The sequence below is a fragment of the Diabrotica undecimpunctata genome, chromosome 2, assembly GCF_040954645.1.
Source record: "Diabrotica undecimpunctata isolate CICGRU chromosome 2, icDiaUnde3, whole genome shotgun sequence".
Taxonomy (NCBI): Eukaryota; Metazoa; Arthropoda; class Insecta; order Coleoptera; family Chrysomelidae; genus Diabrotica; species Diabrotica undecimpunctata.
The window spans coordinates 144967707-144995616 of record NC_092804.1 but is presented as its reverse complement, the minus strand read 5'-3'; the positions used below and the strand labels follow the sequence as shown (position 1 = coordinate 144995616).

Sequence of the window (27910 nt, the reverse complement as noted above, 5' to 3'; positions counted from 1 at the left end):
TCTGAAAGTTACAAAACAATACCTTCAAGGATTTGAGTTTTTTAGAGTCAAGTGAACTACACTAACTTGGCAAGTGCTCCCATTCTATTTATATCTATTTGAAAAAAAAATATATGAATATTTAAGATAGATAGAATTTGGAAACTATTATCCAATTTTATTTCTTTTATTGTAATTAAAAATACACAATTGATTTTGGATAAATAAATTTAAGAGAATAATTTTAAGCTTAGAACTTGTCTTCAAGGAAAGGTTGCAGAAATGGTTCAGACTACTACAGTAAAAATATGGTATATTTTTACTGTATTAATATAATACAAATATTGGAATTAATCTCTATTTACCCTTAACTTCAAAATATATCCAATGCCGATGTGTGCTTATTATTCTGAGAGGCGAAAACTGCCCCTTATTACAGTAATTCAATAAATTATAACTTGAAGTATTTATTTTAATATACTTATTAAGTTGAAAAACATTTATAGAGTTTGAATTAAGGTTATAAGATACCATTTTGTCAACCATTTTTGATTTATATAAACCCCTATATAGCTTCCTCTATTAAAGTTCAAAGTGTCGGTTTTTAGTCTATTTGAATAATACATATTTTTATAATACATAGGGTGTTAGTAAATAAATACAACAAAACTTCAGGGAGTAATTCTGCTGAAAAAGTAATGACAGTTTGCTATGTATATAAATGTATTCAGTGTTTTAATAAATTTTTCTTACAAACCGATGATTTATTTATTGCTCTCAAACTGGTTGGGGTATGCAAATGAAATTTGGCGTGTTTTAAGACGTAGTTATTGATAGTTTTTTTTTTGTATACAATTAAGAATTTTATATTCATCATTGTCGAGCATAGGGGTATTGGTCTCAATTTATTTAAAGAAGAAAATGGTACGCCACTGAGATATTTTAAATCAAAAATCACTTTTGAATTCTTCGTTTAATTTGTGACAAAAAATTGTTCTTCTTTTTTTCATATGAGGCGCTATTTTTATGCAAAAAAGACATCTTACAAATTTACAAAAAATGTTTATTATTCGGCCGCCTGAAACATTACAAAAGCTTCAACTCTTATATCTATAATAAAAATTATTTGATAGGTAATTTAGTATGTTAATAATTATAAAAAAACAAGAGGTGCCCGATATAATTTTGTCCAGACTATAATAATTACTTAATTAATAATTAAAAAATGACTTTTTTAAAAGATATTTTATTCAGTACAAATTTTTTTTATTCTAAACCATAAATATAAATATTACATTTGTAAAACATTGATTCCAATTAGTGATTTTTATTCTACTTCTGATTCATCAGAACTAAAATTTTCATTATTGTCTTCGCTACATTTGCCATCATTTTCTGTCATTTCGAGAATGTCTTGCACTTTCAAAGGCGTTTGGTCCCCAATAAATCCTTCTTCTTTAGGTGCCGTCTTCTTAGCGAAGGTTGGCGATGACCTCTGCAAAGCCTTCCCTATTTTTTGCTTTCCTTATTAAACTTTGAAAGTCTAATCCTGTCCAATCTTTGATGTTGCGCAGCCAGGTCATTTGTCGTCTACTCGGGCCGCGTCTGCCTTCTATTTTCCCTTCTATAATAAGCTGAAGGAAGTTATACCTGTCGTGTCTAAATATGTGTCCAAGTTAAGACGTTTTACGCTTCTTGACAATTTCTGTGAGTTCACGTTCTCTATTCATACGCCTTTAAATATACGTCAATAAATCCTGTTGGTTTTAAATAATCATCTAAATGCCAACCACAGTTTTTAGGTTGGTGTTTTGTACATTCCGACTCAGTTGCATTAAACCACATGGAGTTAACAAAACTAGTTTTTAAAATTTTTTGTTGTAAAGATTTTCAGCATGGGGATGTAGTGTTGAAGTCAAAAATTTTAATTTTTCGCAGCATAAGTTTTCTTAAAAATGCGATTTCTTGCATCATTTACTCTGTTGCAGTTCATTCATTCATTTTTTCATCAATGAATATGTCGGCTTCATCAGTTAACGTTGTAAAAACGGTTTGATACCTTTCATTCTGAGAAAATATTTTGAATGGTCTAATTTTTTCTTTATTATAAAATGCTGCTGTGTAATAGCAACCTGTAGATGCGTGGAAAGCAGGTATTTGAACCCAACTTCAGAGCCTAGATGCAGTTGATGCAATCAAGGCGTTGGTTATGTAACTTTTTAGTTGCTGAAGAGGCTAGCCAAATTGCGTATTGTGAAATTTTGTGCATATTTCCCAGCAAAATCACTAAAACATCAGTATCCGAAGCTTTAATTAAAATCCTTGATCAAGGTGCAATTTTATGAGCGTGAAAAACATTCCGCGTATCCGCTTCTTCATGGTAATATGTAAAATCGACATCTTCAGTTTTTTTAATGTAATTATTATGAGCTTGATACGAGTAGCACTGATGATCAACGGTTAAAAATATTTTTTTGTTTTGGATGATTGTAAACAAATTTTTACTATCCCAATAATCAGCCAGTGCCTCTTTAAAAGGATATTTTTTAAGGCGTTACAAAAAATCGTTAGGCCTAACTTGTTGACGTTCTGAAATTGTATATGGAATATTGAATTTCTTTCGATCTTGACGTTCAGAATCATTTGAATTTTAAATTTATGTTCAGTTCTAACTTGAAATATCATTTTCTTTATTCTGTTTTTTGCGAATAAAATCAGAATTATTACTAATGAGAAAATAAACGTATATTTGACGTTTCCGTTATCAACAAAACTAAAATTGAATCTAATGGGTGTTAAAAACAAGCTCGTAGGTTGGTACTAATTTCATACTATATTCTGTCTTAGCAGAACGACCTCATACTGTTCTTTTCGCACTAATTATGCGTGCTATATGCAGTTTTCAGATTACCACAGTTGTAATATATATAATAAAATTTGCATATAAGATGGAAGGCAACCGTAAATACGTATTTCTGACTATTTGGTCGTCATCAGTACGGTGCAGCCAAGTTAGGATAGCAGAATGTTTACTTGGAAAAGGAATAGGATCACTACAAGAGCAATGCGACCAATTTGTGGCAATAATGTTAAAAGACTGAGGTTTCCAGAGCAATAACTAACACATCCATGGAGGACGCTACAGCTACATGAGGAAAGAAATGCCAAACGTTTTTACATAAGAAAAGTGCCGGGGTCTTTTTCAACCCTTAAGAGCGTAGGCGCAAAATTTCGGGCCAATGCTTTTTAAATGCAATTATTTTTTTCGAATCCTGAGAAAACTAACAAATATTTTTGAAAAAATTTAAACGCAGAATGATAGATTACATTATTACCGAGGGCCGAAAGTCCCTTAGAATAAACAAAAAGTTTTTTTGAATGAGATATTTGAAATTAAAAATCACACTAAATTTTCTCTTTTTTTTTTCACCCCTGTAACTTATTAAAATAAACATTATAGAATTTTCAGGGACTTTCGGCCCTCAGTAATAATGTAGTCTTTCATTCTGCGTTTAAATTTTTCAAAAATACTTATTAGTTTTTTCAGGATTCGCCCAAAATTTTGCGCCTACGCTCTTAAAAATCATTCCTTATTACGCACAAATTGAAAAAATCATTTACAGGCATATTTTTACAATTTGATACATCATTTATATTAACCAACTATCTTACCGAAAATTTATATAATTTTTTTACACATTTTCATCCCTTAAAAACTACCCCTCATAGCTTAAAAAAGAATTTGAAAAACGAAAAAAGAATTAATCGGAAAATTAGAAGTATTATTATAATGGTTTTTTTTCCTGATTTTAGTGTCATGTACAATATTTTATGTCATTTTAAAGGAAATTTTATAATCTACATGCTTATGAAAGTTGAGCCATTAAGAAATTCTTTAAGCTCTTTGTTCGAACTTTAAAAAACCATATATCAGTTAATTTTTAAGCTACAATTAAAAAAAATCGTAATTTTTTTTTCTGTAACAAATTTTAGGTATTCTCGGTAGTACTTTTATACTTCTGTGAAAAATTATGGTATTTTTAAAAATGTGAAAAATTATTTTTTCACTTTTAACCGTAATTTTTTTCAAAATTATTATTTTTAAATTGTTCAAACTTCTGGATCCCATTACTGATGCTTAAGGCTGTTTTAGCAGTTCAAGCACACTGCGATTTGAAATGGGCGTATCACTTACGTTTCTACACTGCTTACGCCAGACCATCTTTACTCAGTGCCGCCGGCCGACGGGTAGTTTAATGACAACAAATACATTATTCTCCATTCAAATTAGTTTTAACACGAACTAACTGACCGTACGTTTATGAGATTTGACGTCACGAAGGTGATAACGATGAAACTAAGCGCCGATGATGAATAACACGTTTCACTATTAGATTTTAGTATTTTTTAGCAATTTTCTTCAAAGTTGGAACACGCTTTTCTCGATTATTACTGGACACAGAAAGGTGAAACAAAAATCAACGATTACAGAAAAAAAAACTCTTTCAAGTGATGGTCATAAAAAGTTTGGTTATAATAGAACGTTAAACAGTGCAATCCAATTTTTCAACAGAAGTTTCAAAAAAATAAAAAAAGTAAAACCATCAGTTTAAAGGCATAATAATTTCGAATAACCTGTCCAAATTTCAAGACATTTTGTCGGTAAATAACAGAAAACACTGTCATAGGTTTTGGTGCACCGATAAAACAGCCTTAAATAAAGTGAATTTTAAGTGGAAAACTTATAATTGCAATTCGAGTAGAAATAACAAGGCTAGTATTGTTGTTTTTTCACGAAAAAAAAAAATAGATATCGATCTTATTTTCGTCATAAATCTCTTAGTTAATTTACTAAATAGATCTACAAAGTCCCATATTATTGCTTATTCAAGTACTTTAAAAAGGTACTATGAAGTTTCCTGTAAAGTTTAAGGTGTTGGTGTTATAATATATTTAACATTGGTAAAATTGCATTTGTTTCAAATCCCGATAATTTAAATCCTATTCATGTGATTCATTATGCATGAATCACATGGAATGTATCTTTCGATTTTATTTTAGTACAAACATCAGCTTTGTACTATGATATTATGTAACTTACGTTTTAATTGAATGTAAACAACACCTCAAAAGTATTTAATATATAATTTTTTTTACTGATCACACGATGTAAAATGTCAACCAAATAGTTGTATAATATCGGGCGTGTTATATTTAAGTTATAAATAAAATATGTTCAGTAATAGTCTAGTCGTCAGAGATTTGATCTCTAAAAACGAGTCGAACAAGCTGAATTTTGCTGAGAATATCAGTTATGAGACCCCAAAAAAGATGCAGAAATGTTTGCCACTCCTACCCCAGGGATTCCCCGTAAAACCTTCCCTCGTGGGGCGGAGGGGACCGAAAAACATCGATTTACCAAAAATCTGTACGTCGCGTCGTACAAAAAAAAATGTTTCAAACAAGAAATATAGCATTGAGAGAATTGTTCATTCTACAAAAAAACGCGAATAAATATTTTTGTTTAAAATTATCTCAGCTACATTTTTTATTTGAAACATTTTTTCTACGGCGTACAGATTCTTGGTAATCGATGTCCGTTCTCCCCTCTCTCCTTACGAGGCGAGTTTTGGGGAAAGCACGGGAGTAGGAGTAGCAAACTTTTTTGCTTCTTTTTAGGGTCCCAAAATTGACATACTCAGCAAAATTCAGCGTGTTCGTACGATTTTTAGAGGTTCAGTGACATTTTCGTCTCTGACAACTGGAGTATAACGTCAATATTTATTTAAAAACATCTAAAGTTCATCGGTTAAAATTAAATGAACTAATGTTCTTACAGTTTTACTTGTATTTTTTTGTTTCGTTTCTCTCGTTTAGTTTGTAATCTTTAATGTTAAGTTATCGTAGAGTTTTTATAACATCTATAAAAAAAAACCCTACAAATTGTTTTTGTAAGTATGAACCCTGTTGGTTTGTTTACTTATATTCTAAAATCTTTTTTATTTGTAGTGAACTGATGATGCTTTTAAAAATAAAAGCGAAACGTATTCGAATAAATCAATAAAGTAGTTGACGACTTTTATTTGCCAATTATTGACCGATAAAACCTCTGCTATTCAACCATTGAATATATTCCAAATATATATATATATATATATATATATATATATATATATATATATATTGAAATGATATTGTTTAAAAAATTAATTTATAAGTTATATACTAAATAATTTTAGATATAACAAGTATTTGGTTATTTTAAGAAGTTAAATACTAGAGAATTTAATAAAAATATATTTATGTGAGGGCATTTTTAATAAATTAGCATATAATAATTGTAAAAAGTTGTATTTTAATGTTGTAAATATATTTAAGTGAGCCATGTGCATAGGCAACCAACTATACAGTGAGTGATAGACAGATATACTTACTCTCCAAGTGACATTTTAGGAAATAATTGGGAATATAAAGTGGGGTTATAATAATATATTGTTTGAAATGTGTATTTTATTAAATTAGAGTGTTAGTTACTAATTTGAATGTTTATTCTGATCTGAAAAGCCTAAATGTCAACAAAATTATCAATGGAACATTAACGAATTCTCCAGAGTGCAGAGTGTGACCATTGTTTACGGTCGAACATTCTGGAATAATGATTATGTCGGTGGATGGAACAGATATTTTTTCGAGAACATCCATATCGAAGAAATAGAAGGAAATCGAACATGATTTCTTACCAGATGATTCTAGAATATCCAAAAAGATATAAATACCCGTGATTTGGATTCAAGATGGCAGTTTTTAGTCAGAAGTCAGGCCAGTTTATTATGAAAGTTAGTAGACACATTTAGTTAGTGAAGTAAATTGTTCAGAATTTTCAAGAAGTCAGTCAGAAAAGTTTAGTAAGAAATATGAAAGTTAGTTGGAGTCAGTGAATCAGTTACAAATAGTCAAATTGTTTAATATAGTGAGTTAAATGAAGATTAAAAATTATGCCTATATTTAATGCACATTTATAATTATACACAAATAATTATTGAAGATTATAAAAGTATATTAGAAGAATATTGGATGGACATTGGAAGAAATTAAAATTATATTATGATTGGAGATTAGTATAAATCAACTTATAATAATTGGATATTGGTATATTGAAAAGAAGAATAAATATAAATGGCGTTTGCTGGTTTGCTTGGTGGTGTATAAATGCTGGTGAAGAAAACTATATCTTAAATTGGTAGAAGCTGATAATTGGAAAAAGTAATTTCACAAAAACAAGGATAACCGAAGTACGAAGACATTCAGTGATGATTAGAATCTATATAGTGGAAAACAGTTCATTTAGGCATTCAGTGAAAGAAAGGTACAAAATTTTGTTAATATAATTTAGTTAGTGTCATAACAATTTCAATTGTGAAGATAGTTTGTTTAAATTTTACATTGTCTATAGAATTTAATTAGTTTTATATGAATATCAATTTAAAGATAGTTTATTTTAAATTTACATTGGCTAGGTTAGATATATATGTGTGTTTCATAATAGTTATAATAAAGATAATTTAAAAAGTACTTACAAGCTAATTCTTTGAGAACCGCGATAAAAACCCTATATATTATATTATTAAAAATACTCATTGCTCATCATTCAAACAAAACAACACATCATAACAATATATATATATATATATATATATATATATATATATATATATATATATATATATATATATATATATATATATATATATTATAGTATTCTCAACAATACTTATTAAAACATCCTGCCAGCCTATTTGCTTTTGTACTTGATCCCCTACTTCTCTCTCCAAGTAAGAAGAAAATTTGGATGGGATACTGAAGAATTTCCACACCAACAGATGAATGGACAGGGGGATGCGTTGGCTTACCTCCTTTTTAACATTGCGCTAAAGAAAGTTATAAGAGAGAACAGCTGCGGTACAATATTTCATAAATCTAGCCAGATATTGGTATATGCAGATGATTTGGACCTTATCGCATGCACGAACAGCCTTAATTGCAAGGAGGTGTTCGCTGCACTCTCAAATGCGGCAGATAATATGGGTCTAATGATCAACGAGAGCAAAAAAATGCTCAAGGACAGAATACAGAATCAAAAACATCAGACAAAACTTTAACATTGCTAACTATGATTTTGAAGTGGTTTAACAGTTCTCTTTCCTGATAAGCATGCTAAACACCACGAACATACCGCTTGCAAGCAGAAGATAAGGACTTATCAAACACCTCAGAAGTCATTGTCTAACAAGAAAATCGAAAGATAATTTTATACCGAACATTAATACTCACAGTCCTAATTTATGGATCTGAGACTTAGATACTTTCTAATATGGATGAAAACAGAGTATTAGTATTCGATAGAAAATTCTTTAGAAAAACGTTAATTAAAAATACTGTTACTGCAATAAAAATTGAGACTCCTATAGTCGGCAAGAGATTTGGCTCGAATAAATGAAAGATAACCTACAGAACGTACTCTACTGCGAAAATCCAAGGGAACTAGATGACAAGGTAGACCAAGGTTAAGATAGACCGATGGCGTGCATAAGCATGCCAGGAAAATAGGTGTGGCAAACTGCACCAAGCTGCAAAGAATAGGACCGAATGGAGAAATAGGCATTGTCGATGCTCAACTAAGGTCGTAGGACCAATGATGATATAGTACCACAGATAACGTACCCAAAGGTAGAGATTCTGAGTATTCGAGGCACCAATAATATAGGATGAAACCGCTTATTGTTTAGGAAGTGGAGTTAAGAGTGTAGGCGCAAAATTTCGGGCCAATGCTTTTTAAATGCATTCATTTTTTTCGAATCCTGAGAAAACTAATGAGTATTTTTGAAAAATTGAAACTCAGAATAAAAGATTGCATTATTACCGAGGGCCGAAAGTCGCTGAAAACTTCTATAATATTTATTTTAGTAAGTTACAGGGGTAAAAAAGAAGAGAAAATTAAGTGTGATTTTTAATTTCAAATATCTTATTCAAAAGAAACTTTTTGTTTATTCTAAGGGACTGTCGGCCCTCGGCAATAATGTAATCTTTCATTCTGCGTTTAAATTTAAAACAAATATTTATTAGTTTTCTCAGGAATCGAAAAAAAATGAATGCATTTAAAAATCATTGTCCCGAAATTTTGCGCCTACACTCTTAAAGTCCACCGTTCCAAATAGATGATTTCGGAATATGAAAAAGAAAAGCAAAGAATGAAGTTATGAAGGCTTTTTTATGTTTCAATAATTATTCTATAGGAATAAATCGAGCTACGAGCCCGCGTATGTGTAGGAGGCGGAGTTCTGAAATCTAGCCAACAAGAAGTAAACGTTCAGGCCGGGTGAAGCATTCAGGACTCCCATTGGTCAGTGTTCAACTGAGCGTCTGAGACAAGCCGATTGTTCTCGCTTTCCCGATCTTATCTGTTATGTAGAGGAGTCGTTTGACCTCTCGTTTAAGTAGTAGATCTTTCAACACTGTGTGACCTTTTTCAACGATGTTTTTCTGTATAGTCTAAATCTATGTTTGTGGCTTTAGGATAGTTTTTAGCGCCCACTGTCGATTCTTTTTTTGGTCGATGAATTGATTTGACAGATACTCGCTTTATCTTTTTCCCTCGTTTCCCTTAATACTTTCAGTATCTGCGTACATTTAATACTTTATCTTCGAAAAAAGAAGATCCCGTTTCATAGTTTCTGGATGACGAATAGAAAATTAAGGAAATGGTTTGATTACAATTTAGTCGTGTAGGAAAATACCCAGTGGCAGTTTCCTCCCTACTCACTAGTTTAAAATTAAGTACAATATATTAAAATATTTTTTAAGTGGCTCAATAGGTACCGTTTGAGTTTGTGCATGGATGTAAGTCTGCGAGTCGTTTTGTTTGAATGACTTCTTAAACTTTTGGTACTTTCACATAAACCAAGACTGAAGTGGAAAGACGATGTAGACGAGAACGCGAAGAAGATTGGATCGGCAAATTGTCAACGGTCGGCGATGGATATCAACAGCTGGTGAAACAGGTTAGGTCCAGACTCAATTAGGACTGTAATGTTACTGATGGTGATATTCTCTGTGCAAGGCAGAGGAATAACAATGAATAAATATAACTATTACCCTGAGTTTTTCAAATAATGAGTAGAGAGAAAAGTTTAAAGTGGGGTAGTCTCCGAGAGTTTGCTCTATACTATAGTAGTTAAAAGAAAAAAATGTTTTAGTGTGTAACGAATACAAGTCAAAAACTTCAGTAGTTTCCCCCTAAAAAAAATCTTGCTTTATTATAAAAATGTATACTAGATCATTTTTTACGTATCATGATTAATTTCTATATTTCTTAAAATTAAAATTACTTTTTATTCATTTCAGATGTACCAGCATCTGAACAAGAAGAACTATTCATACGTAAACTTAGACAGTGCTGTGTAGCATTTGATTTTATGGATCCAGTGGCAGATCTAAAGGGCAAAGAGGTGAAAAGATGTACCTTGAATGAACTGGTGGATTATATAACTGGAGGACGGGGTGTTCTTACTGAGCCTGTTTATCCAGAAATTATTAAAATGGTAAGTAGTTATATAAATAATTGCATTAATAATTTTTCCTTTAGGAAGAACATTTAAATATATACGAAGATGGTTGCGTTTCGATTTAATTTGAGTCTCTTACCATTCCATAACACGTGTTTCTGGGTCTACCCGTCATCAGAGAGAGTTTGTAAGAAGACTCAAACTAAATCAAAACGCACCGACTACTCTGGCAATTAAAGGAAAAATAATTACCAGAGTATGCTACTAGAGACCTCTAGTGAGGAAAGATGAAGTTAAATGTGACACATTTAACTTCATTTAAGTAAATATATTATGTATTAATAGAACAATGAGTAATTTATTGTCATGTTTCTTTAGTCTGTTAGCTTCTTACCTATTTAGTTAAAGTGCAATATACCTTGAGTTGTAAGACCCTTCATATTTGATTGAAGTTGCTTTTATTTTGAATGCATGTTCTCCTTGATGTTATAAGCTTTACTCCTCTAAATCTAAAAAGTTCAGCACAGTTGCGTTTAGAAACGGTTCTTCTTCCAATGGCGTTAGAGCCCAAATAAAGTCTTGGTTTCTTGTAATTTCTGATTCCAATATTGACCTCCATTAAGTTTTACGTGTCTTACATCTTTTCCGCGGTCTCTCTGTTGGTCTTCTGCACTATATTTTACTATCTAGGGCTCCTCTTGCAATTGATCGTCTAGGAGTTTCTCAAACCTAGCCAATTCTTGTTAAGTTCATGTGTACAGTAGATCACTATGTCCCATTTTCGTTGATCTATTTAAAGATCTTTCTTGATAATGGTTTTGTAGGTCCTAATTTTAGATTTTCGATGTATGGTTTTGGATCTGAATATGTGAGTCAGCGGAATGTATGCTTTGTTGCTTATTCTTTTTTGAATTTCATCCTTTCTCTCTATGTTCTTCAACATATTCTTCTACTCTATTTGGTTTCTATTTCTTTACGTATTTTTGTCGTTTTTATGTTGAGTTCTAGTCCAATTTTCTTGGCTGCTCTTTTCAGTTGTGAATATATTTGCTTATCCTCCTCTCAGCAGGAAACTATGTGTTAATGTCATCGGTATTAATTAATTTGTAAGAAGATTAGCTCTTCCTACATTCTGCTGTCTTATGACATAATTACGATTTAAATGGGAATAAGCCACAATTAAAGGTTAAAGTAAGTTTATTGACGTTTCAATTTCCACTTCGGAAATCGTTCTCAAAATACGAACATTATGACATATTTAAGAGTCAACAGTGAACAAATGAGAGAACAGTGCCGCAGCCAGGAGCCAGCCCATCTCCGTTTTAGACCTTTGGTTCACTGCTCAACAAAATTCTTTTTTTTTTGTCACATGGATAGAATACCATTAGAAAGCTGAAAACAACCTTGGAATTTTTCTATCACCCATACTTTATTTGCTACGAAGAATTGTGCATTGTAGGATAATATAGTGTGGTATAGTACTAGTGCGCTTACCGTAAAATATTGTGGCGGATATTTTCTGTAGCTTCACGAATGAACGTCCAGCAGTAATCGGCCAGCAGACTAGAACCAATAGCTAAAACTGTTCAGTTTGGTTCCGGGCAGTTTAAATACCGAAAATGTAATATTTTGTAATCAGGTCCGAAGCCAAAAACTTCTTGTGCGATTGCTTAAGTTAGGGCAAATATCTCCACACACTTAGTACATGTGTCTTCGACTATCAAATTCCAACGTTCACCTTTTGATCCTTCAGGTAACGGTCCAAATAAATCGATGGCAGGTGTTTCGAAACGTTGCGCATACAAAGGGGTTTGATACAATCCACCTGGTTTCTGGTTAGAGGCCTTATATCTTTAACAATCTGGGCAATTATTAATATAATCAGCGACAAAACGGCGCATGGCTAGAAAGACGAATTTTTGATCAATTCTTCTCAAAGTAAGTTCATGCCATAATGACCAGCAGTTGGCACATCATGATATTCCTTCATAATGGTTTCACGCTAATGTGTGGCTGCTACTAATTGAGCCTCTTCTTCGTCTTCTTCCGACGAGTAACGCTAGATGACTCCTTGTGTGAACAAGTATCCACGATCCGTTTACATATTTATTCGAATTTAGGTCATCGAATGATTGGATTATTTTGGTGTAACTTGTCCTAAATATTTTACTTTTTCGCGAGCAAATACGCACTTTTTTCGATTTGTCCGAAGATTAAGCTGATCTATATTAAGTTTATTTAAATGTTCATCAAATGAGCAAGCATCATATGCTTCTTTATTTCTGTTTCCTTAATATATCTCGTTTAGTAATAAAAGTGAATATATAGTAATTCAATTCATTTATACAATGAAAATGTTAAGTGTAGTATGAATTTAGTTAGAGTTGTCCTTTGAATTGATTAAAGTTCTTATCAATTCCTCATAATTACTTATTCATCAAACCGTAAATAATATTTAAATAAAATTGTAACAAAACAGCAACTCATCTTGAATAATAAACAGTTCTTGGGAGATTTTTATGTCATTAATACTAATTCTTTTGCATTTATTTTTATATAAAAAAATTGATAAAATATTAGAAGTCTTAGGGGGCCTAACACGAGAAATAAAAAACTTAAAATGGCACAAAAAGCATTTAAAGCAGAACAAAAAGACTTTAGAGATGAAATTCTTTTTGTTCTGCTTTAAATGCAGGCCCGTTAAGCCATGTTAGGCTCCCTAAGAAGTCTTAGGAAGCCTTCTTCTTCTAATGGCGCTAGAACCCTTTGTGAGTCTAGGCCTGCTTAACAATGTTCTTCCATTCTGCCCTGTCGGATACTTTCCTTCGCCACTGCCTGATGTTCATGGTTTTAAGATCCCTCTCTACGTCGTCTATCCATCTTTTACGGGGCCTTCCTCTTGTTCTGTTTCCTTGGGGCTTCCATGTCTGGACTACTTTTACAGCTCGATTATCTGGCATTCTTTCTAGGTGACCAAGCCAGTTTAGTCTTTGTGACTTTACAAATCTAACAATATCTGCGCTCTGCATTAGTTCATCCAGCTCGTGGTTCATTTTAATTCTCCACGAACCATAGCTGCATTGGGTTGGTCCAAATATCTTCCTTAGTATTTTGCGCTCAAATATTCTCAGTTGATTTTCATCAGTGGTTGAGAGGGTCCACGTTTCACATCCATATGTGACCACTGGTCTAATTACTGTTTTGTAAATTCTCAGCTTAGACTCACGATTCAGTAACTTACTTTCCATTAAGTTTTTGTATGCATAAAAGCACTTATTACCGCTAAGAATCCGTGCTTGTATTTCTTGACTGATGTTGTTGTCATTTATTATTGAGCCTAGGTAGGGAAAAGTGGAGGCATATTTGTAGGTATGGTTGTCTACCTTCAGATTCTCATGTTCATTCGATTTTGTGCACTCCAAATATTTTGTTTTGCTTTCATTTATATATAGACCAAACGTAGCAGCTTCTCGTTTCAGTTCTATAACTTTTTCGCTTAACACCCTTTTGTTGCGGCTTATTATGGCAACATCATCCGCATATGCGCATATTTGCATAGATCTTGTATTAATACAGCCGTTTATATCCAGTTTTCTAACAACAGCTTCTAAAGTTAGATTAAAAAGTGTTGTTGATAAGGCATCCCCTTGTCTAAATCCATTTTCAATATCAAAGGTCTGCGTCATATCTCCATCAATTCTCACCATAGCTTTGGAACCTTCCAGAGTCATTCGTATAAGTTTAACCAACTTATTGGGTATCCCTAACATAGATAGTTGCTTTAACATCTTTTGTCGATCTACTCCATCAAACGCCTGTTTGAAATCGATATACAAGTTGTAAATAGGTATGTTATATTCAACACATTTTTCATGTATACCGCTTAACATATGTATTTGGTCTATAGTCTCTTAATCATAAGTCTGATTCCTACTTTTCAATCTTCTGGGATGACTTCTAGTGTCCATATGCGGTCGATTAGTTTATGGATACGTCTCCATAGCGCATGTCCACCATTCTTTATCAGTTCTGCAGTTATTCCATCTGTGCCAGGTGCTTTGTTATTTTTTAGATGGTTTATGACATTTATCGTTTCTTCCAATGTTGGTTGCTCAACTAGTTGTTCTGCTGTGTGGTGAATTATCTCTTCATCTTCGTTTTGTTCTTTTTCTGGGTTTAACAGCTCTTGAAAATGCTCCTTCCACCTTTTCATTATTTTCTCTTTCTCGCTGATAATTGCCCCATTTTTGTCCTTACAAACTGTTGATCTCGTCATGTATCCTTGGGTGCATTGCTTGGTTTCCTTGTAAAATTTTCTAGTCTCTCTTCTGTTATTATAATCTCTAATTTGTTGTATTTTTCTATTCAACATTTCTCTCTTTTTCCTTCTGCATATTTTCTTTGCATCTTTTCTGAGTTCTTCATATGCCTTTCTATTCGATCGGGAATCCCTTTGTAGACATTTCTGTCTAGCTATATTTTTGCTATTTATTACTTCTTGGCTATCTTGGTCGAACCATTCCTCGTTTCTTTTGCTTGAGGTTTCACCTAATGTTTCCTTTGCCATATTTGTAATTGTCGTTTAGATGATATTCCATTCTTCTTCAACGTTGTTTTGTTCTACTCTTTCATTTAATATTACTTTCATTTTTTGCTGGTACTCATTCTTCTTTTTAGGATTTTTAAACATATGTGTATTCCATTTTCTTTGTTTGGCGCCTTTCTCTTTTCTTACCATTGATATTCTTTGTTTTATCTTCGATATAACCAAGAAATGGTCCGAATCGTAATTTGCGCCTCTATAAGTTCTAACATCTGTTACGGAGGTTGCCCACCGCTTAGATATTAATATGTGATCAATTTGATTAAATTTATTAGTACCAGATATCATCCAGGTTCCTTTATGAATATTTTTATGAGGGAAACACGTACTAACAACTCTTGGTTTGTTTGCCATTGCCAACTGTGCCACTTTTATACCGTTGTTGCTGGTAATATCAGTAAACTATGGTTACCAAAGGATTCTGCATATATTGGCTCTTTTCCCAGCTTTGCGTTCATATCACCCAGGACTATAACTGCATCTCTCTTCTGTGCGTTTTCACATTCTACTTGTAGTTGGTCATAGAATTGATCGGTTCTTAGGGGCCCTAACACGAGAAATAAAAAACTTAAAATGGTACAAAAAGCATTTAAAGCACCTATAATGTAGCTTAAATATCTGTAAAATATGCTAGAATATTAAAAATAGTCTTAGAATACGCATTGGATGAATAGAAACAAAAATGTAGGATCGTGGCATTTCCGCTCAACGAAAATGCTGTATACACTTTCAGCTTTGCAGGCTAGTGAAGTAGTTAAAAGATCAAGACCATGAAGCCTTGGAATATATGAGAAGGAAGTTGATTGAAGAACATAACAAGTGGGGTTCAGATATAAATGTAAAAGTACTGAGTACATGTGTTTTGGAAAACAACATCGGCTTCTATTCTGAGAAAGTTTTCTGTGTGAACTTTGTTACACCCGTAACTCCCGCCGTCATCAGCTCGCGCCCTTCTCTGTTCCAGATATTCTTTCTTTAGACCGAGAAAAGATACTTATTCATATTGTCTTATTGACTTACGAACTTATTCATATTGTCGAAAATCTTTGGTTTTAATAAAAAGCGTACAGCATATGGAAAATGACATGAAACTTCGTCGAAACGCTATGAAATTTCTTTAATAAAAGGAAAATTTTTTCCGAACGGATGAACACGCGGAAAAATATACCAAATCCCTTGAAACCAACAGAGTAAAGATATTCGAAATTTTGAAAATTAATAAAAATTAGATATTTGTAAGTGGAAAATGTGCCGTAAAATGTAACACACATTATAAAAAAATATAAAATGGGTTAAATACCTCCTTTATCGGCTCGATGGTATCTCAGTAATCACAATAGTAACATTAGTAATCTTTTATTTAAAACTCTTGAAGCCCTTTCCAATAATGCTGTTTATTTCTTATTCTGTAGATATGTTAAATTTGACTTAATTTAACAAGGTCATTATGATAAGTTAGGGATGACGTAAGTAGATACTTACAACTTATTATTATTATTATTATTATCATCAGATTATGATCGGTTAATATTTTGCAGACATAAAAGATATATGCACAAACAAAAAATAATTAGCTTTAAAATAAAACACGTACATAAAGTAACGATATATGAAACATAATAAAAAAATATATATACTTATAGGTATTTTTATACTTTTTGCATTTTAACGAGGTTTATAATTAAGGATGTTTCAAAATAAATTTTATGTTCATGTTTCCTAAAATTATTTTTAAACCAGAGGTTCTCAAACTTCGCGGCGCGCTTACAGGTTAGGGTTTAACCACTTAATACTAGAGTTTACTGTAAACAAATTATCCATTTTTTTTTATTTCATAATTCGATTATGCTTGTAAAGTAATTATAAAAAAAATCTATGATTACAATCTTGACATCAATATTACGGTAGAAATATAAAAAAAAAATCCTACTTGGTTAGTTTTTTGTATTTTTTTTTTGTTATATATGGCACACTATGCATTAAAACAAGATTCAACAAGTAAAATTAATAAAAAAAATGACGTCTATTACTTTCTAATTATAATAATTATTCTGTGTGAAAGTTGTAGAAACAATTTCTATCTGTGTTTAAGCAAAGAAAAACATAACACTTCTCGTATTTTATGAAGCTTTTTGAACCACAGGGATATTTGCATTTTTGTCTTTCACTACACCATAATGGAAGAGGTCCATATCCATTTGTTCGTACATCTTGCATTGGAATATCGGTTGCTGGACCCCTTCTTTTCTTGTTTTCCATAGCTCCACACGGACGACCCTTTTTTTTTAGCAAAACCAGCTTTAATAACTTTGTATAAACACTTTGCTACTGCCATTTTGAAATCTTCCAGAGCTAAATTATTATGCTCATTGTCACTTCTTCTCCAAAGAATCCACGCATTGACAGTCATTAAATCAATAATTGGAAAAATATACGCATATACCATTTTTTGGATCTGAGTTTGATCCTATAATATCCCAACATTGCATCCGGGAGATATCCCCCATATACTTGTTGTAGATCGTTACAGCTTTTCTACATGGAATCATTATATGTGTCTTATCCTTTTTCGAAAACCGTTTAACTTCAACTGTTAGCATACTCACAGCATATTATATTGATAAAATATTTACTAATTTGTTGTCATACCATGTAACAACAGATATTTTTGTACCATCAATTGTGGCAACTTTCTTTACCATAGCTCCTCGGCCGTTCTTTTTTAATTCAGCCTCTTTTGGCATATTACTGTTTGGCACTCTGTTTATTCTAACTGTTCCTAGTGATAAATTTGCAATGGGACGCTGTTGAACCAATTATCGAAGAATATTTTGTAATTTATAAGTCTTGGTACTGTTTGTGTTAGCCGAAGAACCACATTTGAACCTACCCCTAAATCAGGAAAATCGGGTACAACATTAGTTTGGCTTCCTACAAAAATTTCATAATTGTAGGAAAATCCGCTGACACCACTAAGAACAAACGCCTTATATCCCCATTTGTGGGGTTTTTGCGAATTATATTGTTTTATAGATGAACGCGGCTTTGTTGGAATTATCTGCTCATATATGGCTAAAAATTTCTCTTTCGGAACTTTGAGTACCTAACTGATTCCTCTGTTTATTTAGTAGCTGTCGGATTTTAAAAAGTTTATCATGTCCAGGATTACCGGCAGCAATAGCATCGTTATTGTTCGCAAAATGTAAAAAAACGTTTTATTTCTTCCCATCAATTGCATGACCTAATATCTGAGATCAATCGATGATTCAGACTGGAGTTCCAATAACTTCTAGCGTTTGGCAATTGCACTATTGACATATAAATACAGGTTCCTAAGATCTGTTATAGCTCATTTTCAGAAAGTTTCAAAGGTTTGTGAGGTCTAATATCAAATATTGTCAAATATCATCAACTGATAGCCGTTCGTCTTCACTACCATCTGGTATCACTACCACAAAAGTTTCACCATAAAACGTTTTTGGATCCATTATGTAAAATAAAAAAAAATAATAATACCTAGTTCAGAACGCATATTGTGCCATACATATATGAGAGAGGGTTTTGCACGACTGTGCATATTGTGGCATATATGGCACAAGTATATTTTTGATCAAAAAGTACCAAAATAAACGAAATACGTAAAAATACTTAGAGAAATTCTTTCTTGAAGGTCTATCCTTAATGTCGCTATTTTTTTTGTACAAAAATATTCAGTAGAAACTTCCATAATTGAATATCAAATTGCACAATTCTTATGAACAGCTGTTAGTCCGCGGCCATTTGCAAATTTTCATAAAATTTCACTTTGCTGCATTGAGATGGCGCTTTATTACCGGTTAAACGAAATATGTGCTCTATCTATATGGACAGTCATACATAAGTACTTTAAAATAAGATTCGATCTCTAACAGTTAGGTATAAAACTAAATATTGTGCCATATATGACCCACCCACCCCCGTGACAGGGGCGTATTACAAAATATAATTTTTTTTAGTACATATTTTTAATTTAGTAAATTAAATATATTTTTTAAGTGTTTTTACTTTAGAAAATTTAATATGTATGCATAATTAAAAGCAAAACCATATCACGGGCGTAGAATTATAGTAAGCGTATAAATAAAAAAAATACAAAAAGGTTTTATTTTAAAAATTTAATCTCGTGTGGTAAATCATAAAACAACGTACAGCACATAGTCCTATATTACAATTTCTGCAGTAATACCTTGTTTCCTTGCTTATTTTCTTATTTTTTTCATCCCTTTTACTGCAGCAAATAGCGCAGTTCCAACATAGAGCATACAATGTAGCTATTTTTTTTTGTACAAAAATATTCGGTAGAAACTTCTATAATTGAATATCAAATTGCACATTTCTTATAAACAGCTGTCAGTCCGCGGCCATTTGCAAATTTTCATAAAAGTTAACTTTGCTGCATTGAGATGGCGCTTTATTACCGGTTATACGAAATATGTGCTCTATCTATATGGACAGTCATACATAAGTACTTTAAAATAAGATTCGATCTCTAACGGTTAGGTATAAAACTAAGTATTGTACCATATATGACCCACCCTCCCCCTTGACAGGGGCGTATTAAAAAAATATAATTTTTTTCTATTATTTTTAATTTAGAAAATTTAATATGTATGCATAATTAAAAGCAAAAACATATCACCTGCGTAGAATTATAGTAAGGGTATAAATAAAGAAAATTAAAAAATGTTTTATTTTAAAAATTTAATCTTGTGTGGTAAATCATAAAACAAAGTACAGCATATAGTCCTATATTACAATTTCTGCAGTAATACCTTGTTTCCTTGCTTATTTTTTTATTTTTTTCATCCCTTTTACTGCAGCAAATAGCGCAGTTCCTACATAGAGCAACATTTTTTTCCTAGGTGGAACATATTCTGGAAAATGGCGCTCATGTCAGTCTAAACGGTCCTGCTAGATTACTAGGTCTTCCTTTTCTTGTGGTGTGGTAGAAATTTTTAATATTTTGTTCCATTATTGTCTGGCTAAATTCTAAGTTGCCCTTTTGGCCACCATTTTTCTTATAAAGTACAATAGCATTCCACACCGCTATATCTAATAAATGAAATAATACTTTTTTATAATATTTCTCTAGCCTCTTTCTAGCGATGGGATAGCGATGGAGGTGTTGATCTAGTCTATCATTACCACCCTTTGTATCATTTTAGTTAATAACTAATTTGGGCTTTTTTAATGGATTTCCTTCTATCTTTTTTATTTGTTTCTTTCATTTCTGGGCTGTGGCAGTAAAAAGCAATAAACTGAAGTTCAGTATCTGAAACTCAACATAAATTGTGAAAAGAAAAAAAATTGGTAATTCTACCGCCAGGGATATCTATTACTTAATATAAGATAATGACAATACATTCATCTTGAATGGGTCAGAAAAGATCATAAACCGTTTGAATAACGAAAATAAACTAAACTACAAAGGTAACACAAAAATAATGTACTACCTAACATAAACGAAAATAGACTAAAGTACAGCTACATCTAAAACCCAACGTAAACTGTGAAAAGGACAAAAAATAATAATTCTAATTCTTGGAAAAAATAACAATAATAAAAAAATAAAATAAATAATAAATTCGTCATGAATGGGTCCGAAACGGTCATAGAGTGTCAGACAAGGGATAATGCATTAAGTGGTTTTAAAATAAGTTATAATAAGTTTAAAATATCAGCCCTTGCGCCCTATCCTCATGTTACTGGTACCGCATTAAGGGAAGAGATTGCCAATATTGTGTTTCCTTTTTCTTTTCATGTTCTTTTTCAGTGGACGATCTCCTATGATATTTTCTGTACAATACGTAGTTCTATTTTGTTATAGTTCCCTAGAAGAATTTTTAATTGTCTCATATCTTGTAACCCTTCTCAATGTTTGGATCTTTTTCGATCTATTTCTATACCGACTTCTTCCAGCATAAAACTGTTACTAATCCGCAAAAGTATTACTGACCCATAAAGTGTATCTTTGCAACGCATATATTTATAGTCTTTGTATTCACGCTCTGCACTAGCTCTGGACATGTTCTCTTTGCACCTGTTATGGATAAACAAGTTAGTCATTGAAACTTCGCGAAATAGTTCCTCATGTTGCTTAAACTGGCGTTACTTCACCGGATCACTGTTCCGTAACTTAATATTTATCTCCCTCTTGTCGTGTACATCCACAACATATTTTTGGGCTACATCCTCATTTATGTAGCCAAATCCTAAGTATGTGTAATGTTATAATTTTATGGTATAATTTGGTCTTCTCTTCATTTATTCGAAGACCCAGACTACCTGTTTCCTCCTCGAGTTGTGAACACCTCTCTCTGGTCTCTTGTAGAATGAGCTACTGCATGTAGATCACAACAAAGGCCAACAATAGTTTTGATCCTCGATTCGCAAATCCCCCTATATTCAGACGATATAGCTCAGACGATATTTTACTTATTGCATATTCTAAGGCCAAATTGAATAGCAACGGTGATAAGGGGTTTCCATGTCTAAGTACTATACGGTATTCTGCCGCTTATTATTCAACGCAAAATACTGGTTAAGAACTATCTCAAGGCGAATATTGAGGTCGCGAAATTTCCGAGAATGATTTTGTTTTAGAGGTTAATTATGTAGTAGTTTTAAGAGCCAATATATTAAAGATTGCAATCTTGCTATGGATATCTTTATTTCACGTCTACTTATACAGTTTTCCAAAACTCGGACCTTATTTATTTTCGATGTTTGCGCGATTATTATATTTACCGATTTTCATTCTTATTGTTTGCATTGCATTTTAATTTGTCCATACTTATAAATATTGCAGCTTTTCCAGTAATGTTCTTATTTTAATATTTCTACATTGTAGATTTCAATAGATTTTTTCACATTGTGACCTGAAAGATATTTGATGCCGTACATTATCTAGTCTATTATCCGTTTTGGAACTACGTTTGTTACCTGATTAGGTTCTAAAATACATATTTCAGGTATTTGTGGCGTTGGCGAATAAAACTTTGCAGTTATCGACACTATGTTCGGATGGTTCCTCTGCATTTGCGTAGAATCTGCGTGCTGTATCGTCCACTTTGCCCATTTTACAAAGATTTTATCTCAGTGAGCAGTGTTCAATGATAACACTCTGAATTCAATTTTCTAAATTTCTGAGACAGTTCGCTCACGGGTTTTGGGGTTATCGCCTGATCAGTAGAACATTAATAAGGAAGCGAAACCAATAACGAACGTTATGGATAAGAAGCATATGATAATGCATATACAAACCAGTAGGGTCTGCACATGTATTCTAGAGCTATCGTTAGGTACTATAATACGTCTTATCAGTATATTATCTTTAAATATGACGTCTTATCTGTATATTATCGATAATTATTAAGTATTACTCATATTTTGGGATTTTTATTGATAACACTGGTAAACACACAATTTGCTGCCGGAAATTTTTTTACTGTTTTTAAGTAATTTGGGTCTGCTGAATCCAAAAATGCCATCACATTTGCTCCATCAGATCGTTTTCAGGAAATACAACACATCACATTTCTAACATATAGGGTAATTTAACGCAGCACTAGCTACATATATGTATTGCTGCTACCAATTAAATAAACAAAACACTAATAAAAAGTAAGATATTTATTGTACAACAATGTACTTAACAAATATCTGTCAAAAAAACTTAACTTTTCATCTAACCTAACCAACATCGCAGCACAAATCTGCTACTCAGCGTCACCTTAAAACTTCCTTTTATATGATTTTCTTGCAAAGGCTTTAAAAGGACGGTCCCTTTAAAGACTCCAGCAGTAATTCGCCATTATGTGAGTGTCCCATCTCCCCTGATACATCTCTTCCATCGCTTTGATGTCTTGGTGGAAGCGTTCCCCTTGTTCTTTACTAAGGTCACCAAGATTTTCTGGGAAACGGTCTACGTGGCTGTGGAGGTAATGAATTTTAATACTCATATGACAACCGTTTTTGTTAAAATTGACCTTTAGGATCTAGGACCTTTACAAATTGTTTCATCAGCCCTAGTTTAATATGTAACTGAGGTAATATTATTTTCTCTCGGTCGACCAATGCTTCGTTAACTACATTAGCTTCTCCTTGAACTAAAGCATCTCTGGGATGCCATTTCCTTCTACTCCAGTGTTGGTCCTTAGCCCTGCTATCCCAAAGACACAGGAAACAAGGATATTTTGTATTTTAGCACCAGCGAAATTGTTTTATATTCTTCTTTCATTTTTGTAGAATGCCCAATTGGTATACTTCCATATTTGTTGCCATTATGTAAACACTTTAAACTTCGTTTGGGACTGTCGATAAAAAGACGCCAGTGATCTGGTGTATATTCCGATACACCCATTTTGTCTAACAGTCTTTTAATATTATTACAAAAAACGATATCATTTTGCTGAGAAAAAAAAACAAGATCTTTTTCTTTGTTACGGTAGTATGTAATTTTGGTGTCTGGGTGAAGAAGATTCTTTTGCTTTAGTCTGGAGGCAAGCAACTCGGAAGAATCCTTTGGAAGGTTTAAATCTCTGATCACTCAGCTCTTTCTGAGTAAAGAGTTCAGGACGTGTTGACTTCTCTTCAAAATCACTGTCGTCTTCCTCAAATCTATTAGTCTGCAATTCGTCAGATAACGTTTTGACATTATCCTCTGGTAACGTAGATAGACAGCTAAATATTGGAATGGGTAATTATTCAAGCTGATGTGGAATTGGTCTTATTGCTGAATCCAGGTTAGGATATGTCCACATATGTCGATTGTTACGATTAATGCCCTTTATATTTACAAGACAGAAATAGCAATCGTCAAAATGATTTTTTGGTTCCCCCTCCATACCATTGGTACACCAAACTTTAAACATTTTTGTTGTCCTTTTGTCCACTGTTGCAAGTTTTCCAGAAAAGTTTTGCACACTACATGTGGAGCCCAGGATTTATCTTGATCTCCTAAATGAACACCAAAATAGGCTTGATATGCCCTTTTTATAAAATCACAAACTGGTTTTCTACTTGTCTTTACAATGTACTCGCCACATTTGTAGCAAAAAACGTCCGGGTTATTCACACAGCAACGCCTGCTTGTAGAAGCCATGGTTTTCAGTTATCAAAAACAAACTCTTGCAACGAAACTCAAGTTCAAACTAAATTTTACAATAGAACGCAGTTGACTTTATAGAAATTTATTAAGGCCGTTTCAGAGAAAATACTATTTACGTATCGGACAACAGTTAAAAAGCAATTAGCGCTAATTTCAAGTTATGGGCATTTAAAAAAAGTACACTGTAATTAGAAGTCATTAGTATGTATTTGTATTAGTATTTGTTAAGTTGGTTTATAAACATATTGCAGTTATAGTGGTGGAATATAAAGAAATGTAACAATATTTAAGTATTTGATGAGTATGTTATATCTCGAAAACTAGAGCTGATACAAAGAAAAGGTTTGTATTTTTGGAATCAGCACAGATGAATGAACCAAAAACAGTTAATTTTTTTTCGGCAGCAAGACAAAAATTTTTTTTTGTTGGGCTGTGTAATGGATACAGTAAATACAGAATTTATCGGTGATTTAAAAAATACTATGAACTGTACTATTTTACTAATGTTACCTATTCAAGTATCAAATCAAAGAAAGAATGTTATAGACAAAGCATGGACGGAAATTGGAAGAAAATTTAACTTTATATATAAATATTTATTTTATTATTTTTCTTCGTCTATGTTTATTAATTTTTGATCTATTAACTTTTATTAAATAGTAATTAAACATTTATCATAATTAATTTGTAAGATATTAACTAAACACTTAGTTAAACGTTATCAATATTCGCTCCTCAGCAGACACACATTCTCGCCTATATGTATTTTGTTTCTAAACAAGGTGTTCTAAGATGATTTTAACAGCCTTAAATTCAGAAAGTAATGAATATTTTCATTTGAAAATTGGGAAATGTGAATTGGTCCTAAAATACTATCTTCTGTGACGTCATTACAATGAAAAAAAATTAAATGGATCAGGCAGGTGAAGGATAGGTCAGATGAAGCAGTTTTTTATCCCGAAATCAACGGTGTACCACAATGAGGGTGTTAATTTAAATAAATGCACTACATATTTAATTTTTCAATTTAATGTTTGTTTTCAAGAATAATCACTAACATTCAAAATGTGAAGTAATTTTGTAGGGGGTGTTAATGACCTACTGCTTTAACACAAGTGTAAAACCCTCTAAGCAGTTCCCGTGTACACGAATGTATCATCCCTGGCGTAATTAGGATACACGCTTGTCTAATTTTAGTTTTTAAATCGTATACATCTGTAAGTTGGTCGTTATAAACAATTCCTTTTAAATATACCCCTTTTAAAAACTCTAAGGGTGATAGCACGGGCGATCTTGGAGGCCATCGGACGGGTCCGTTAGTTCCAATCCATTTGTTTGGAAATATGACTTAAAGGTAATTGATTACGATACCGCTTTTATGCGGGGGTGCGCCATCTTGTTACCATAACATAACTTCTGTTTCGCGTAAATGAATATTCTCCCGTAACAAAGCTAGCTCATTTTTCAGAAAATTCAGATATCTCTGACCATTTAAATATTCGTTAAAAAACTATAGACCTTCTTAAAACCCATTAAATAACCCACACCAAACATTCATTCTCTATCTAGTTTGAAAGCGAGTTTTTCTTATCCAGTGCAGATTTTGAACTGACTAATAATGAGATTAATGGCGATTTACAATGCCATTATTATGGAAACGAGCTTCATCACTCCAGAAAATTCTATTTAAAAAGTCATAAGTGTCTTAAATCATCACTTGCACTATGGCGATGGAGGTTAGTCAAACACAGTTTAAATGGATAGTAATGTGGTTTTTTAGAATCCTTTGAACTGTAATTGAAGATACTCCAGTTTCTGCAGCAACGGACCTTATAGACACATGTGGATTAATGAACCTTGTCACACCTTTTCCTCAATCGTAGCAAAAGTTACATAAGACGGTGTTCTTCTTTCGGGAAAGCGTTCCGTGCATAAGACTGGAGCATAAATATTAACCCTGCGGTGGTAGCGCCTCTTTTGAATACAAATTTGATAGCGTCGGGTTCACCAGACCCTATATATAAATATATATTTTTGTCTATTTTTAAATATTTTCTGTGCCTTTATTACCTAACTATCTTCTTATAAATACGTATATGTAAATATGATATTGAATAATACATTATTTTAATATTTTTTGGGCATTTCCTTACAACCCTACATTTTGGTACAAAAAAAAACGTTTATTAAGTAGGTAATAAAAAAAATTATTTAACTACTAATGAAACATGAGATATTTATTTTAAAGAAACATAAAAAGTAATGCTGAAACAAACTAAAAATGATAAAATAAACGATTAATTTGAACATTCATCACAATATTAACATGTTTGAGGCATAAAAATGCATGGCACTTTTTACAATAGTAGTTTGACTTATTGTCATTTTTACACCTTTTCTTTGTCCAGTAGGTATATCTGGCAAATTTTCTCTAGAATTCTAGTATTTGCAACTTCTTGACGCCTGTATCTTACTTGCAGTGGTACATTTTGAGCTGATGATCTTCTTTTTAAGTGCTCGTCTAATAATGACAGGGCAATAGTTTTTCAAAAGTGTCGACATTTCATACTGGTATCAGGGTTGTTACAATTGTATACAATTTGTGCATTTACACCTGCTATGTTTATAGTTGAATAAAATATTACCATGAGTCACCTATTCGTATTACGTGCCACATTGTACAATGAACAAAATTGGTCCAGTGTATCAACTCCACCTCTTGTCTTATTATAAAATGTGACAATTTGTGGTGTATATTGATTCCCGGAATCTTCATCAATTATGTCGTGATGTAGACTAGAGACTAACAAAACATATTTATTTTGTTTTGGAGTATAAGACACAAGAGTAATATCTTTTTGAAATCCAAACATACTGGATAGAAGAGGTCTAGACTATATTTTTAAGCACCAAAGGAATGCCACGTTTATTTTTCCTGATTGTGCTTACATAAGTTAATGTATGTGTGTTCAAAAGATCATTTATAAGTGGTAACGTTGTAAACCAGTTGTCACAAGTAATATTTCATGACATTTCGGAAATTGACGTTATCAGACGCTCCACAATACTTTTTGAATCATTTTTTACTCTAAATTGCAAATTTGGTTGCTCGCCGACGAAACCTCTAGGTTTTTAGTGTAACACATCTTCGAGTCTACTAGCGCAAATATCTTAAGGCCGTATTTATTAGGCTTTTTTGCTAAGTATTGGCGGAAACTACATCGTCCCCTAAATGCCCCCAATCTTTCATCAATCGTAACGCAACTTCCAACTGTATAATGGTCTTTGGTATAATTCTTATCCGAGCAAGTTTATCTAGGGCTTTTCGTATATCTCGTGTTTCCCTATCATCAAAACGTAACATATGAAGCAAAAAACGAAACCTTCTCAGGGACATTGTCAACCAGCACATTTATACTCCACACCCTTTACTATCCCACAGTTCTTCAAGATTTAGTCTTGCGCCTTTTAAACATCCTGCCAAATATAAAAGTTCCAATAAAGCCTTTATTTCAGTTTTACCTGTGGGTCGTGCCAATCTTTCTCGGGTGTATGTAACATTTTCAATAAATTTGTTTGTAAATTCAACTATTGTATCTAGCATACTGTCGGAAATAA

General features: G+C 32.4%; 1 protein-coding gene across 4 annotated transcripts in view; it reads left to right on the top strand.

Moving 5' to 3' along the window:
- Window positions 1-27910, top strand: part of wdb (serine/threonine-protein phosphatase regulatory subunit widerborst) — a 105286-nt gene that overhangs the window by 26688 nt on the left and 50688 nt on the right. For all 4 annotated transcript variants that reach the window (XM_072523651.1, XM_072523650.1, XM_072523653.1 and 1 more), the window contains exon 2: window positions 10381-10577. In XM_072523651.1, the coding sequence (XP_072379752.1) occupies window positions 10381-10577 (197 nt within the window). The remainder of the gene's footprint in view (window positions 1-10380; window positions 10578-27910) is intronic.